Below are 11,557 nucleotides of genomic sequence, written 5' to 3' on the forward strand. Positions count from 1 at the left end.
TGCATGTGAGCTTGCCAGAGCCAAACACAGCAGAGTACAGGGCTCTTCCTTTTGGGGAGAAATGTCTGTTTAACAGGAATGAAATGGTCACAGCCCTACAGCCTGAAACAGCAAGAAGCTCTCCAAGTTTCCCCAAACTGTCCCCCACTGGAGCTTAACTCCGACTTGGAGGAACAAACTAATCTCTGCGCTCACTGAGTCCCTGAGCTCTCAGAGGAGGCTGCTGGCAGAGTACGTTGGATACAGAGCAAGACAGAGAGGTTTCAAACACGGGTGCTTAAGCACTATCAACAGAAAAGAACCTTGGCCCAACAACCACCACTCGGTGCTAACACTTCATTACTGATGAGCCACCATGCCAAATGCATTAAGAAAGTTTACGTAGGAGAAAAGCTACAGCAGGTCCTGGCAACCACCACTCACACAAGTTTTATGCTATAGTTCAACGTCAGGTCTGACTTCTCCAGCTTGTGTTTATGCCCAGTGTACGGCAGTGTCCTTTCTGCAACCTGGAACCTAACCCACCCTCCCACATATCAAAGGAGAGCATCAGCTGGAAGAATGCAGGAAGGCTGCGGCTCAGCTCCTCCCTCCGCCTCAGCCTTCGGACCACCAACCTTGAGAAACAGGCTGAAGCAGGAGACCTGGCTCCTAAACATCGGCAGGTTTGCAGCTAATGGCAAAGCATCTTCCATTAAGGTCACTTAGTTTCCAACCCTCAGATAAATCTGGTGACCTATCCCTCCTCCTGTTTTTAAGAAAGGGAAAATATTGCTTCCCAAAAAGCTATCAGGCCGTCAGCAGTTAGGATAAACAAAAGGAGAGATATTCTTGTCTAGTCTCAACCTTCAAATTATTCAGGGATTTTGCAATCAACTTTTTAAAAAGACTCAAGTACTCCTGTGATTAGTCACTTACACTTCTTGTTTATCTGTAATTTATTCAGCAGAAAACAGGAATAAAGAGGTTTCCTAGGAAGCAGGGGGAGTAGCAAGGTTTCAGATCATGAAACAGATGCATCTAATTGCGAGTCACCAGCATCCTAGGAGATATCACTCCCTCGAACATTTATTTGAAATCCAAGATGAAATCATCCCCATCCAACACCAGAGCCCTTCTGGTGCCCAAACATTTTGCAGTTCTTCCAGTAATTTGGCTTCAGTGATCTTAAAACTGAGCCGTAGCAGATGCTGGGTCTATGAATTCCTCTGCTACTTTCCCTCTCTCGTCCGAGAGGAGGACAGCTGTTTTATTTTGCTAGGATCACTTTCCAATTGCTAGGGTGGCTGTACTTGACCTCAGCAGTGGTACTGGGGATTGAATCACCATGTCTATGTTCCAGAGTCAACCCTGACATGCTATTCCACACCTCATCAGTGAATGCCCCATTTTTGTTTTCTCTGTTCTGCAAAAATAATCAGATTTTCATTACCTACCAAGTTAAATCCCTACAGAGCTAGGTGAAAGCAAAGTTTCCAGAGAGACATTTTGGCTAACAGCTGCCTGGGGAACACCAATTCCCTTTAAAGCCTCTCTACCGTGTTAAAAATAGCATGCCAAAGATTTTCTCCATGAAAAAATAAATTAATCTTACCCTCTTTTCCTCCATAAAACAACTGCGGTAAAGTTGTGCCTATTCAGAGCGAGGACATTAACTGTTAAGCAACAAAGAATTGCCTAATCTTTGATAACCTCTTGCACAGAAAGCAGTTCTGAGAAGCCTTAAAGCAAACCCTGCACAGATCAAAAGTTTAAGTTACAAGTATAGGCATCCTGGCTACAATATGGTTTAGACATTATTTGGTATTAAACACCTAACTGAAGATGTTCTGTATCAGATTTTCACGATCTTCTGATCGTGACCTTGGTTTTCCCCTAAAAGAGATGCAGCGAGCACCATCTACTGGGTTTCTGAGCATATGCCACCTCAAACTCCCCCAAAGACGCAGGGAAACTCTTCGCCGTTGCTTTATGCTTTAGTTAGAACTGAAATTACCGCCTGCCAGCAATGACTAACAGCGATAGGTCTCACACAAGGCGCAATCTAAAACCGTCAGCGAGAGATGTACAAACTGCCCTACAGGTTCTCTGCGATGCGAACATCTAACGCAGACGCTGCTGGCTGCAAGCTGATATTCCAACTAGCAGCATTAATGCCACCCCGCAATAACGTTGCTTTGCTCCGTGTCATTTTGGAGGTGCAAAGGACAGAAACATGGTTCTTCTTTCCTATCAACTCTATGATGCCAGAGCAGATTCCAAAAAAGCAAAGGAGTTAAAGAACTTGCAAGCAATTTTCCTCAAGTCGTTCCTAGGAACAAAGCAGTTGATTTAACAGTTTGGTCATCTAAAAACTTTTAACCCTAAATTGCCTGAACTTTTGATACTGTATTGTTTTCGGGGGAGTCACAGCTCATCGTTCATTTTGCTCAGGTCATAATGAACCAAAATTCATTTTCCAGTGCCTGGGGACCCAGTACATCAGAAAAGTTGGGTCCACCCATGCTATCACATAACTAAAACACGTAACTTCTCATAAGTCCAAAATTCTTTATCATTTGTGCTCAAAATTATCTGTAAATTGTGGTGGTGGGTTGGTTGGGTTTTTTTTGTATACTAATTTCTCTACTAATTCAACTTCTGATACAATCCATGCCTGAGGCCAGACTCCTACCATACAGCTCATTAGTGTCAAAAAACCTCACCGTCTATGGAGAACACGTTTTAGAAAAAATGCTCTTATCCTCAGCAAACGTTGAATATTTGAATTCCAATGATGCCTATGAGTGTTCTTCAAAAATAACCAATTCCCAGAAGCTCCAGCTGGGAAAACACAAGGCAAGCAGCCATAAAACTGAGATCAGTGATGTTACAAACCCCAGAAATCCCCCAAACTTACCCACTATCCCCACAAAAACCCCACCCACCCATCCCTTCTAGTGGCATAAGGTGGTAACTAACCTTTCAGAGACTGATCTGAACAGAGTAAAAGCAAAATGACTTCACAACCTTTACTTGCAAGTAGTAGGTAGGAGGGAGCAAAGCACTGAAATATATAATTTGCTTAGAAATAAATTTGCCGGGTTTATAACATCTGCAGCACAGATTGCACCCTTGAGTCTGTGGTCAAAGACAAGAGGAATTCTCCACTGGAGCCTGACTTCCACCTTACTGTTGCTTCCAGCTTTTGATGCTGATTCACAGGCTTGGATTTCTTGGAGAGTCATGTGTTCTGGAAAACCTGTCAGAGGCAGATTAATTGTTGGACCAATGGCAATGAAAGAAAAATACCACAGCTTCAACAGATGCATCTTCAGAAACAGTTTAATCCTTGGTATAGAACACATTTTTCTAGGTTTTTTACTTTCTTTCATTCAGTGAGTCATACTCAAGCATGTCAAGCTCCTGTCACTTTGATATGTCTCATGAATTCAACACCTGACTTGAGCTTTAAGTTCCAGACATGAGCGCTTGAAAAGACATGAATGCACTGAAAAGTCTGAAGAACCAAAAGGACACGTGGAAGAGGATGAGCAGGAGCAAAACGGAACCACTGTAACACCAACCCTACACAACTCCCGCAATTGGTTTTGGGTTTTTTTTCTCCTTTTGAGGCTTCCAAAATTTCAGTGATAATGCTGTAAATATGAAGCTAACGCATCAGGGCCTCCCCCAAGCCTGAATAGCTCCAGTGGCTTTGCTTTTACTTCAGTGGTATTCAGAAAAAGCAAGAATAAATTGAGCAAATAACACTAGAGCAGGTCCTAAGATCTGGGCGGTCTTTGCTTTGCTGTTACCCTCACAGTGATACATTACTTCTAAGACAAGAAAGTAAGAGTCATCAATTTTGGGGTTCTTCACATGAAATGCTCCTTCTTATATGTGCCATTAACGAAAGGCAGGTTGAGGAAAAGCTTGGATTAACAACTCCTCACCCAGTAAAAAACTCTCTCAGAGAGAAAGTATGACAGTAGAACATTAACTTTCGGGGTGGATGTCACACAAATATTAATTAAGTAGGATATGTACTAAGATATGAAAACAAAAAGGAGAAGGAAGAGATGATAATCAATATGACTAAATAGGAAAGGTAAGAAATTAATCAGAAAAGCTAAAGATATCAAAGAAACATTTCTACTGAACAAAGTGAATGACAAGTTTATAGATTAGAAACAGAATCAATGAGATTAAAACAAGCCACTTGTATTGAAAAGCAAGTATACACGGTGTATATGCTTTTTCTGAATTTAAAAGGCAACAAAATGATGTGCTCACATCACATGCAGGTGACTAAAAACAATCAGCTGGCATTCATGGATGACATTAAATAGTACCTACTATTTACAGCATTTTCAGAGTCAACGGCCCAAATAAGCTTGATGGTCCTAAGAGAACTGGATGAGATCTCAGATTAGAATAAAATAGGAATATTCCATTTATTCCTTTTCTAAATCTGAGACTTACTGAAACTGAATTCCAGCACAGTGGAAGTGCCAGTAGACTAAGACTATACATTGAGAATATGCAGGAAGACACATGTAATTAAGCAGTTGGCAAGGACTGTTGGATTAAGAGGGAAAAAAAGAAAAAAAAAAGATAAAATTTCATTTAACTTCCCATGAATCCAGAATGACTGTAACATTTCACGTGACAAGATTTCCCCCCCTCCTTAGAGTCAATTGCAAAGTTGTTCAGAGGGATTAAGAATAGAAACGATTTAAACGCAGATGCAGCCGAGCTCTGATGTGGATTCAACTTGTAGTAACAGGATATTATAACTAAAGGGGTCAACAATATGTAATATTGATAAAGCACATTAGCCAGTTCTTTATCCAATTAATTGAAAAACCTAGTAGTGCAATATGGAGGAATTCTGCAAGATCAACACAAAGCTTGAAATAATCCAGTATATTCATCAAGCACCACAATGTTGCTTGTGAAGTAACATTACTGTTGGCAAAAGAAATAATTCAATAACCAAGGACAGAAAACAAAAAAGGAAAGGTTGATCTCACAGAACATCAGACTGCTCAGAAAACCTCACCTGGCAAACACTGAAAAAGGCATATGGCCAACTGCACACAGCTCCAGGGACGGTATTATACCAAGATGCTGCATCAAATTCCAGTCAGAAGTAAGAGAAGCTTTTGTGTTAAGAGTAGTTTCCTTAAGAGTCAACTATCACAGACAGGAAAAGATTCTCCAGATGGTCCCAGCTAAGGCATAAGTTATTCATCTCAACGTGGGGATACAAAGGTAGTTTAAGGGTCTGCAAGAAAATCAAACTAGACAATCCAGGAGTCTCAGTGAGCATTAAACTCTGAGGTAGAGCAGATACCCTAGACAAATCCCATCCGTTAATTTCACTAGAAAATATTCCACGGATAAGTATTGCAAAGCTGTAAGAAAAACACCGTGTGGATACTCTTTTGCTAGACATCCTATTGAAGATGAGAAGATATTTGACATAAGTTATTTGGAAATGAAACAGGCTTCTGTCCTTAGAATCTTGCTTTTGTGAAACCACATATGAATTACAGAGAAGCAGGTTTTTTTAACATTTCCACATTAAAGTAACTGTGTACAACTTGTGCTTGAATAAAGTTATACCGAGAGTCCTCAAAAATAAATTGAGAACATTGTATAAAAATAAATTTATTACCCAACAGTGGAAACAGGAATTTATTCACTATTTTCAGCATTCACAGAGATTCTCTTCCTTGATGGGGAAAGATAAATAAGTATCATCAGGAATCCACAATGAAAACATGCAGATGACAGCAAGATCAAACACTATGGGAGGAAAGCCCTTAATTAAGTTGAATGCTATAGTATATTACTATGAACTTACAGATATCTTCTCCCACATTTTAAAATACATCTATTGTTTTACATCCTGTGCCAGTATTTCCCTCTCTTTCACAGTCTTTTTTGTCGTGCTAAGTTTGAGTGTTTCAAATCTGCATTCCTGATGAACTGTTCTTGAGTTCTGCTGGAACCAAGAGTGCATATATCCATTGTAGAAGTCAACTGCTGTAAGCTTCTTCTTTAATATGACTGTTTTAATTCCAACCCAGCCTTCCTAAAAATAAAAACAAAAAATTGGCAATAAGCTTCTTCCATGTTTTAAAATTATGATCTTTAGCTGTCACTAGGTTGGCTTACAGAACACATTTAATTTAATGTCATCATGTTTACATTACAATTCAAATTCTCACTTGCAAGTGAAAAGCTTGTTAGTGGAAATTAAAAGTTCTTCAAGGTATCAAATAAAAAGATGGATGCTAATCTAAACTAGTTCAGTGAATAACGATGGATAATTAAGACAAAAGTTATGTAACACACAGACACTAAAAACCTCGTCTTTAGGGCAGTGAATATAAAACAAATGGGATAAACCTACCTTGCAACGAGCTATCAGCATTTGGGATTCTTTATGGTATAGGAGCGAACCAGGAACAGCTCCACAGTCGTTTAGTATTTGATCTAAAAGCAAAGCAAGATTGTCTTGCATTTTTATGCCAACAAGTACAAAAAAGTTTGAAATGCTTATGTCTCTTTGAAGTACGATAATAATCTTGAGTCACTATTTTGCTCAAAAATATTTTATTGTATTCTGTGTTTTGTTATACTCAAATCAGCAGGGTAGAATCAGAACAGTCACACTCTGGCGCTGCCCCCTGTCTCCTCCATAAACAGGCATTAAGCCCTGTGTGCTTTGGCACACCGCTCGGCCCACAAGGCTCAGACACACAGGCTACTACAGAAAACGGTTTAAGCGATGGTACACAGGGACAGCTTTCCTCGTGAGAGATCCCCAGACAATGGCATTAGAAGAGGATCTCCTAACTAATTAGAGCATTAAAATCCTCCAGTCTCAGAATTCACAGGACTATACCTGCTGCTCGCTCAACATCATCACAAAGCAGAAATGCCCTTAAAACCTGTCTTATGCTCATCTGTGGGCACAGAAACTTATTTCACTCCGAGTATATACGAGACTGACTTAGTTCCACTGGAGTTTCAGACAGCAGTACTTAAAGCTATTGTTTAGTACAATTGGTTACTATCTTCAAGTCAATGTTTGAAAAGACAGGAAAATTTAACTTAACAGATTAATTTAAAAGTAAATACCAGCAAAACCAGGGATACTATCCACTTCCACAAAATCCAGAAGTTTAACAGTACTACCCTTCCAGAGCGTCTGTAAAGAAAACTGGAAACAGAAGTAGATGACATATTGAGAATATTTTCACAATTTCCAGGCAACTGTCTAGGTTTTTTTCTTATGCAAGATACCTGTGATAATAACATTAGGGCAAAAATTTAGGTATATGTCCAGATAAGAGACTTTCTTTACTATATCTAGTTTTCCTTGTTCTTCTTCATCTCATTGACAAGCAAACCATTAGCATATGCAGTAATGAGTTAAGCAACTAGCTATAGTAGCTGTTCAGTTGCACTGTTTACTGTCATGCAAAGATGTCGACATAGTGTTCTGAAACCCTCTCAAATGCATCAGGGGAAATCTCAGAGCTAAGGAAACATTTGAAACAAACATTTGAAACATTGAAACATTTGAAACAAACTATTGAGCTGATTTCTCACTTGGGATCAAATTCAAGAAAATTCTCTCCTCCGCTCTAATTCCGTCTCTAACGCTAAAGTACGCTGGAATTTTAAGACACATGCTAGGTTTTAGAGGCTAAACTAACTAAACTTGAGTTTTAGTCAGTAGTTAAAATATCTACACCAAACTCGGACATGCTACAGGGCAGAAAAAGGTTAAAAAAAAATCCACTGTTTTACCATACTTCCTATTGCACGATGCAGTTGAATTATTTGTGCAGCCGTTTGCTCCTCCCATTTTATACAACTCTTAGCTATAGATATTTTAGGAGCTAGGGGGAAAAAGAGAAATTAAAGGAGTTCATATTTTGTTTTGCATCTTTTTACAAACAAATAGGTGTAGTATTTTATCTTATTTTAAACTATTTTAAAACAGATTTTATCCTGACCAATGGCAGGTTTATCATCTAACCATATGTACCTTAGACAACAACTGGAGAAAAGATTTTGTAGAAACCTCAAATTGGCTTATTTATATTTTATTCTCAGCTGTCCTCTTATTCACCCATTGCACTGAAAACGGGTAACATACATTTACAAGCACAGCTGTAACATTTTTGTTAGTGTTACAACCACCAAGAATAACAAACTGGCTCAGATTTTGTGACATTGCTAGTGATTTTGATATTGTACTGGCAACTGGAAAACAACATTAATGTAGTAAGTCCAAAGAATTCTTAAGCATTTTTCCCCTCTGTATGACTTTAAGCCAGAGAAGGCAGTGAAGAGACGTATTGATAAAGGTATCTAAAAAAAATATAACCCAGCACAGTAGGAAGAAAATTAGTTTTCCAACTGATAAAAGAAAAAAAACAAAAAACCCAAGGTGCATTAAATATGTGTACCTACCAAATGTTACTCCTTCTTTTGGTTGCTCTTTCTTATTTTTTAAACTTTCAGGCAAGTTTTTCAAAACTGATATCAGCTGCAAAATTAAATTTTGTACAGAATATTAACAAAGCTAAGTAGAGTATATTTATTAACAGTAAATGCAAGATATACAAATACAGCATGTAATTTTTCACCAGTGAACCTTTCTCGTGAGCTTCTAGAAAATTCACTATATTCAGAAGACTTGTGTCATACACACACACACACTAAAGGCATCCTTCCCACTGAATTACAGTTAAAAAACCCCAAGTGTTATTTAAGGATGATCTCCTCTCTGATATTAATCCTACAACAGGCCGAAAGCTGATTATTAAGACGAAAAAGCAGGTATTCACTTCAATGAAAGAAGCAACTGCACTGTTTCCATACAAAGCACTTGAGTTCTTTACTGAACAGAAACAGAACGGCACCACACAGGACCAGCACTGACAGCTTATCACACACGGCTCAGCTTTCCTCTCAGCAAGGCAAAGTGCTCACAAACACTAAGTTTCAGATCATGCTCCTCTTAACAGTTGCAGTCAACTCAGAATGGAACTCTGTTTACACATGTTAAAAGCAAGATACCAATCAGAAGTGACACTAGCTTGCATGACTTTACCATGTTTGCACCCATCTTTGCTAACATCACTTCCAGCTCCTTTGCAGTACAGCAGGGAGGAACAGCAAACTCTTCTTGCTTAATAATTGGACCTACATCAAACCTACAAAGCAGAAAACATGCAAGCTTACTGGAGAAACTAAAACTCAATTAGCAGTTCAAAAGTCTACATTCAGTACATTCACTCAGTTACTAATTACCCTTTTTTCCCCAAAAAACTTCACTTTTCACACATTATCAAATACTGTTTGGTTCACAAGACAACACAGGGAAAAGAATATCAGATGTATCTTAGCAAGTAAGATTCACCTCAGCAAGCTGAGATTGTTACGAATGCACAATTTACAGTTCAGAAACATAGTATCTCAGAAGAAACAACCTGAAGTATTCAGAAGAAATTTGTTTCGCACTTTCCTGAGATCTATTATCAGACAAGCATCTAAGAAAGAAAGATAACTATGATAACTTGTTTTCACAAGCCTTTTAAGCCAGAGTTTGGGCTGAAACTAAAACATATAATATCTCTCTCTCATCCCTAGACAGGCAATTTCTTGTCCTCTGTTTCACTTACAGGAGGTTATAGGTGACTCTGAAGTCTGAAAACCAGATCTTTTCCCTCGTGTCATACCAAGCCTATCCATCTAGCTGTGTGACTGTTTGTTCTCTGCCTGCTCCCTGTAATAACGCTAAGAATTAGAGAACAGGCCTAGAGTCTAGAGTGCAAATTACGCACTCACTAAAATACTGTATTTGTGGCAAGTCTCATATGGTCAGATGAAAGTGTCTAAGTGTTTCAAATTTTAATATTAAATACAGACACACATTTAAAAAAAATGGTGATTTCACAGAATGATTTAAATGATTACTTAAGTGGTGATGATTTAAAGTCCTGAGAGGCAACAGAAGCAGTGAGTTGTTTTGGGAAGCACATGTAACATACCTTTTTGGTCTTATTTCCATAATTGTCACCCCAGTCACTTTATCACCATGAAGCACTGTGTGGACTATTGGTGCAGGACCACGCCATCGCGGGAGACAGCTGGGATGGACGTTCAGCACGCCACTGAATTGAAATATTTTAGAGTTAGAATAGGAACAGCACCTGAAGCTGAACCCATATGTAAATGGACGTGCAACATTTATTACATTGAAACTACTTTAAGAATTAAGTCCTCGGACCTTCTGAAGTGTTACTGGTTTAAATATACATTTAAAGGAAAATTAAAGGAAAAGGAAAATTAAAGGAGGTTTCTCAGTGAACCCAGAAAGGGAGATGAGAGGAATAAAGGTAAACACGTCATGCTGGACATTTGGATAGATCTACATCAACGTGTTAAAGAACAACAGCGAACCTCACAACGACAGAGGTAAGGCTTAGGTTAAGCAGATGAACCCAGGGAAGAATTTGACCTCACCTGCCACAAGTCGCAGGTGCTGACTCAAAAACAGAGTCTAGCTTTGCTAACGAAGCAGCAATAGATGTCCTGTCAACTCACTTACTACGGGAACTGCAGAATAAGGTCCTCGCTTAGGAGACGTCCGAATGATGCCACCACACCCACATCAAACTGCCCCACAGGTCCCGTGTGTGGCCACTCGTGAACAGGCAGCTGGAGCTCCTGGGCACAGCTCCTCACAGGCAGGTCCCCAGGCAGGCGGGAGGGCAGGGTCACCACTTCCAGCCTGGACACGAGTGAGTCTTTGCTGGGCTCCCTGGGGTGGACAAAGCACTAAAGGCTTCATGGAGGCAGAGCAAGGGAGAGGCGAAGGCCAGGTCACCTCTGCCCCTCGCTGTGCTCCTGTCCCCTTCCACAGCACCTCCCTCTCCTACTCCTGTCCCCTACTCGGTCCCCAGCCTCCCCACCCTGCCACCCCCCAACCCCCTCACCACCCCCGGCTTCCTCCTTTCAGTCCCTGCCCCCCCTCCAAGTCCTGACCCCCCCGTGATTTCCCTCCATCGACCGGCTCGTGACGCCATGGTCCCTGTCCCACCCTAAGGTCCCTTCCCCCGCCGCTTCCCTACCAACCTCTGCCCAACCCACGGTCCCTGCCCCCCCGACCCCAGCTCATCCCCCAGGGGCCCCTGAACCCCACCACCGGCCCCCATCTCCCATCCCTCGGTGCCCAGCCCTCCCTCCCCGTCCTCAGCCCCTCCCTCCACAGCCCCTGCCCTCCCCGTCCATCAGTCCCCATCCCCCGCCCCCTCTCCCCAGCCCCCTCGGCCCACCACACCACCCCCCACCCCCGCCGGCGGGCGGTACCTGACCGCCTCCAGGGCTCGCAGGGCGGCGACGGCGAAGCGGTCGGTGCCGAAGAAGAGCACCCGCCATGGCGGCGTCCCCGCCCGCCCCGCCGCCCCGCGCGCCGCCTTCACCCCCTCACGCCAGGCGCGCAGCAGCCGTCCCCGCATCGCGGCGCTTCCGGCGCCGAGAGATG

At 41.4% G+C, this 11,557-nt stretch overlaps 1 protein-coding gene across 4 annotated transcripts; it reads right to left on the bottom strand.

Annotated features, from left to right (window-relative positions):
- Nucleotides 1–5,669: 5,669 nt before the first annotated feature.
- Nucleotides 5,670–11,556, bottom strand: MTFMT (mitochondrial methionyl-tRNA formyltransferase). 4 transcript variants are annotated; one of them, XM_072871049.1, is made up of 9 exons: nt 11,383–11,556; nt 10,622–10,804; nt 10,062–10,184; nt 9,122–9,224; nt 8,479–8,554; nt 7,810–7,901; nt 7,135–7,216; nt 6,404–6,486; nt 5,670–6,082 (listed from the first exon to the last, which is right to left on the bottom strand). In XM_072871049.1, exons 1-9 carry the CDS (start codon nt 11,529–11,531, stop codon nt 5,882–5,884), a joined length of 1,092 nt encoding a protein of 363 aa, XP_072727150.1. In that variant the 5' UTR covers nt 11,532–11,556; the 3' UTR covers nt 5,670–5,881. The 4 variants fall into 4 exon arrangements, with proteins under 4 accessions (XP_072727150.1, XP_072727149.1, XP_072727151.1 ...); XM_072871048.1 differs by having other exon boundaries at nt 10,622–10,834; nt 11,383–11,554; XM_072871050.1 differs by having other exon boundaries at nt 10,622–10,851; nt 11,383–11,538.
- Nucleotide 11,557: the final 1 nt, after the last annotated feature.

This window comes from Ciconia boyciana, chromosome 8 (genome assembly GCF_034638445.1).
Source record: "Ciconia boyciana chromosome 8, ASM3463844v1, whole genome shotgun sequence".
Taxonomy (NCBI): Eukaryota; Metazoa; Chordata; class Aves; order Ciconiiformes; family Ciconiidae; genus Ciconia; species Ciconia boyciana.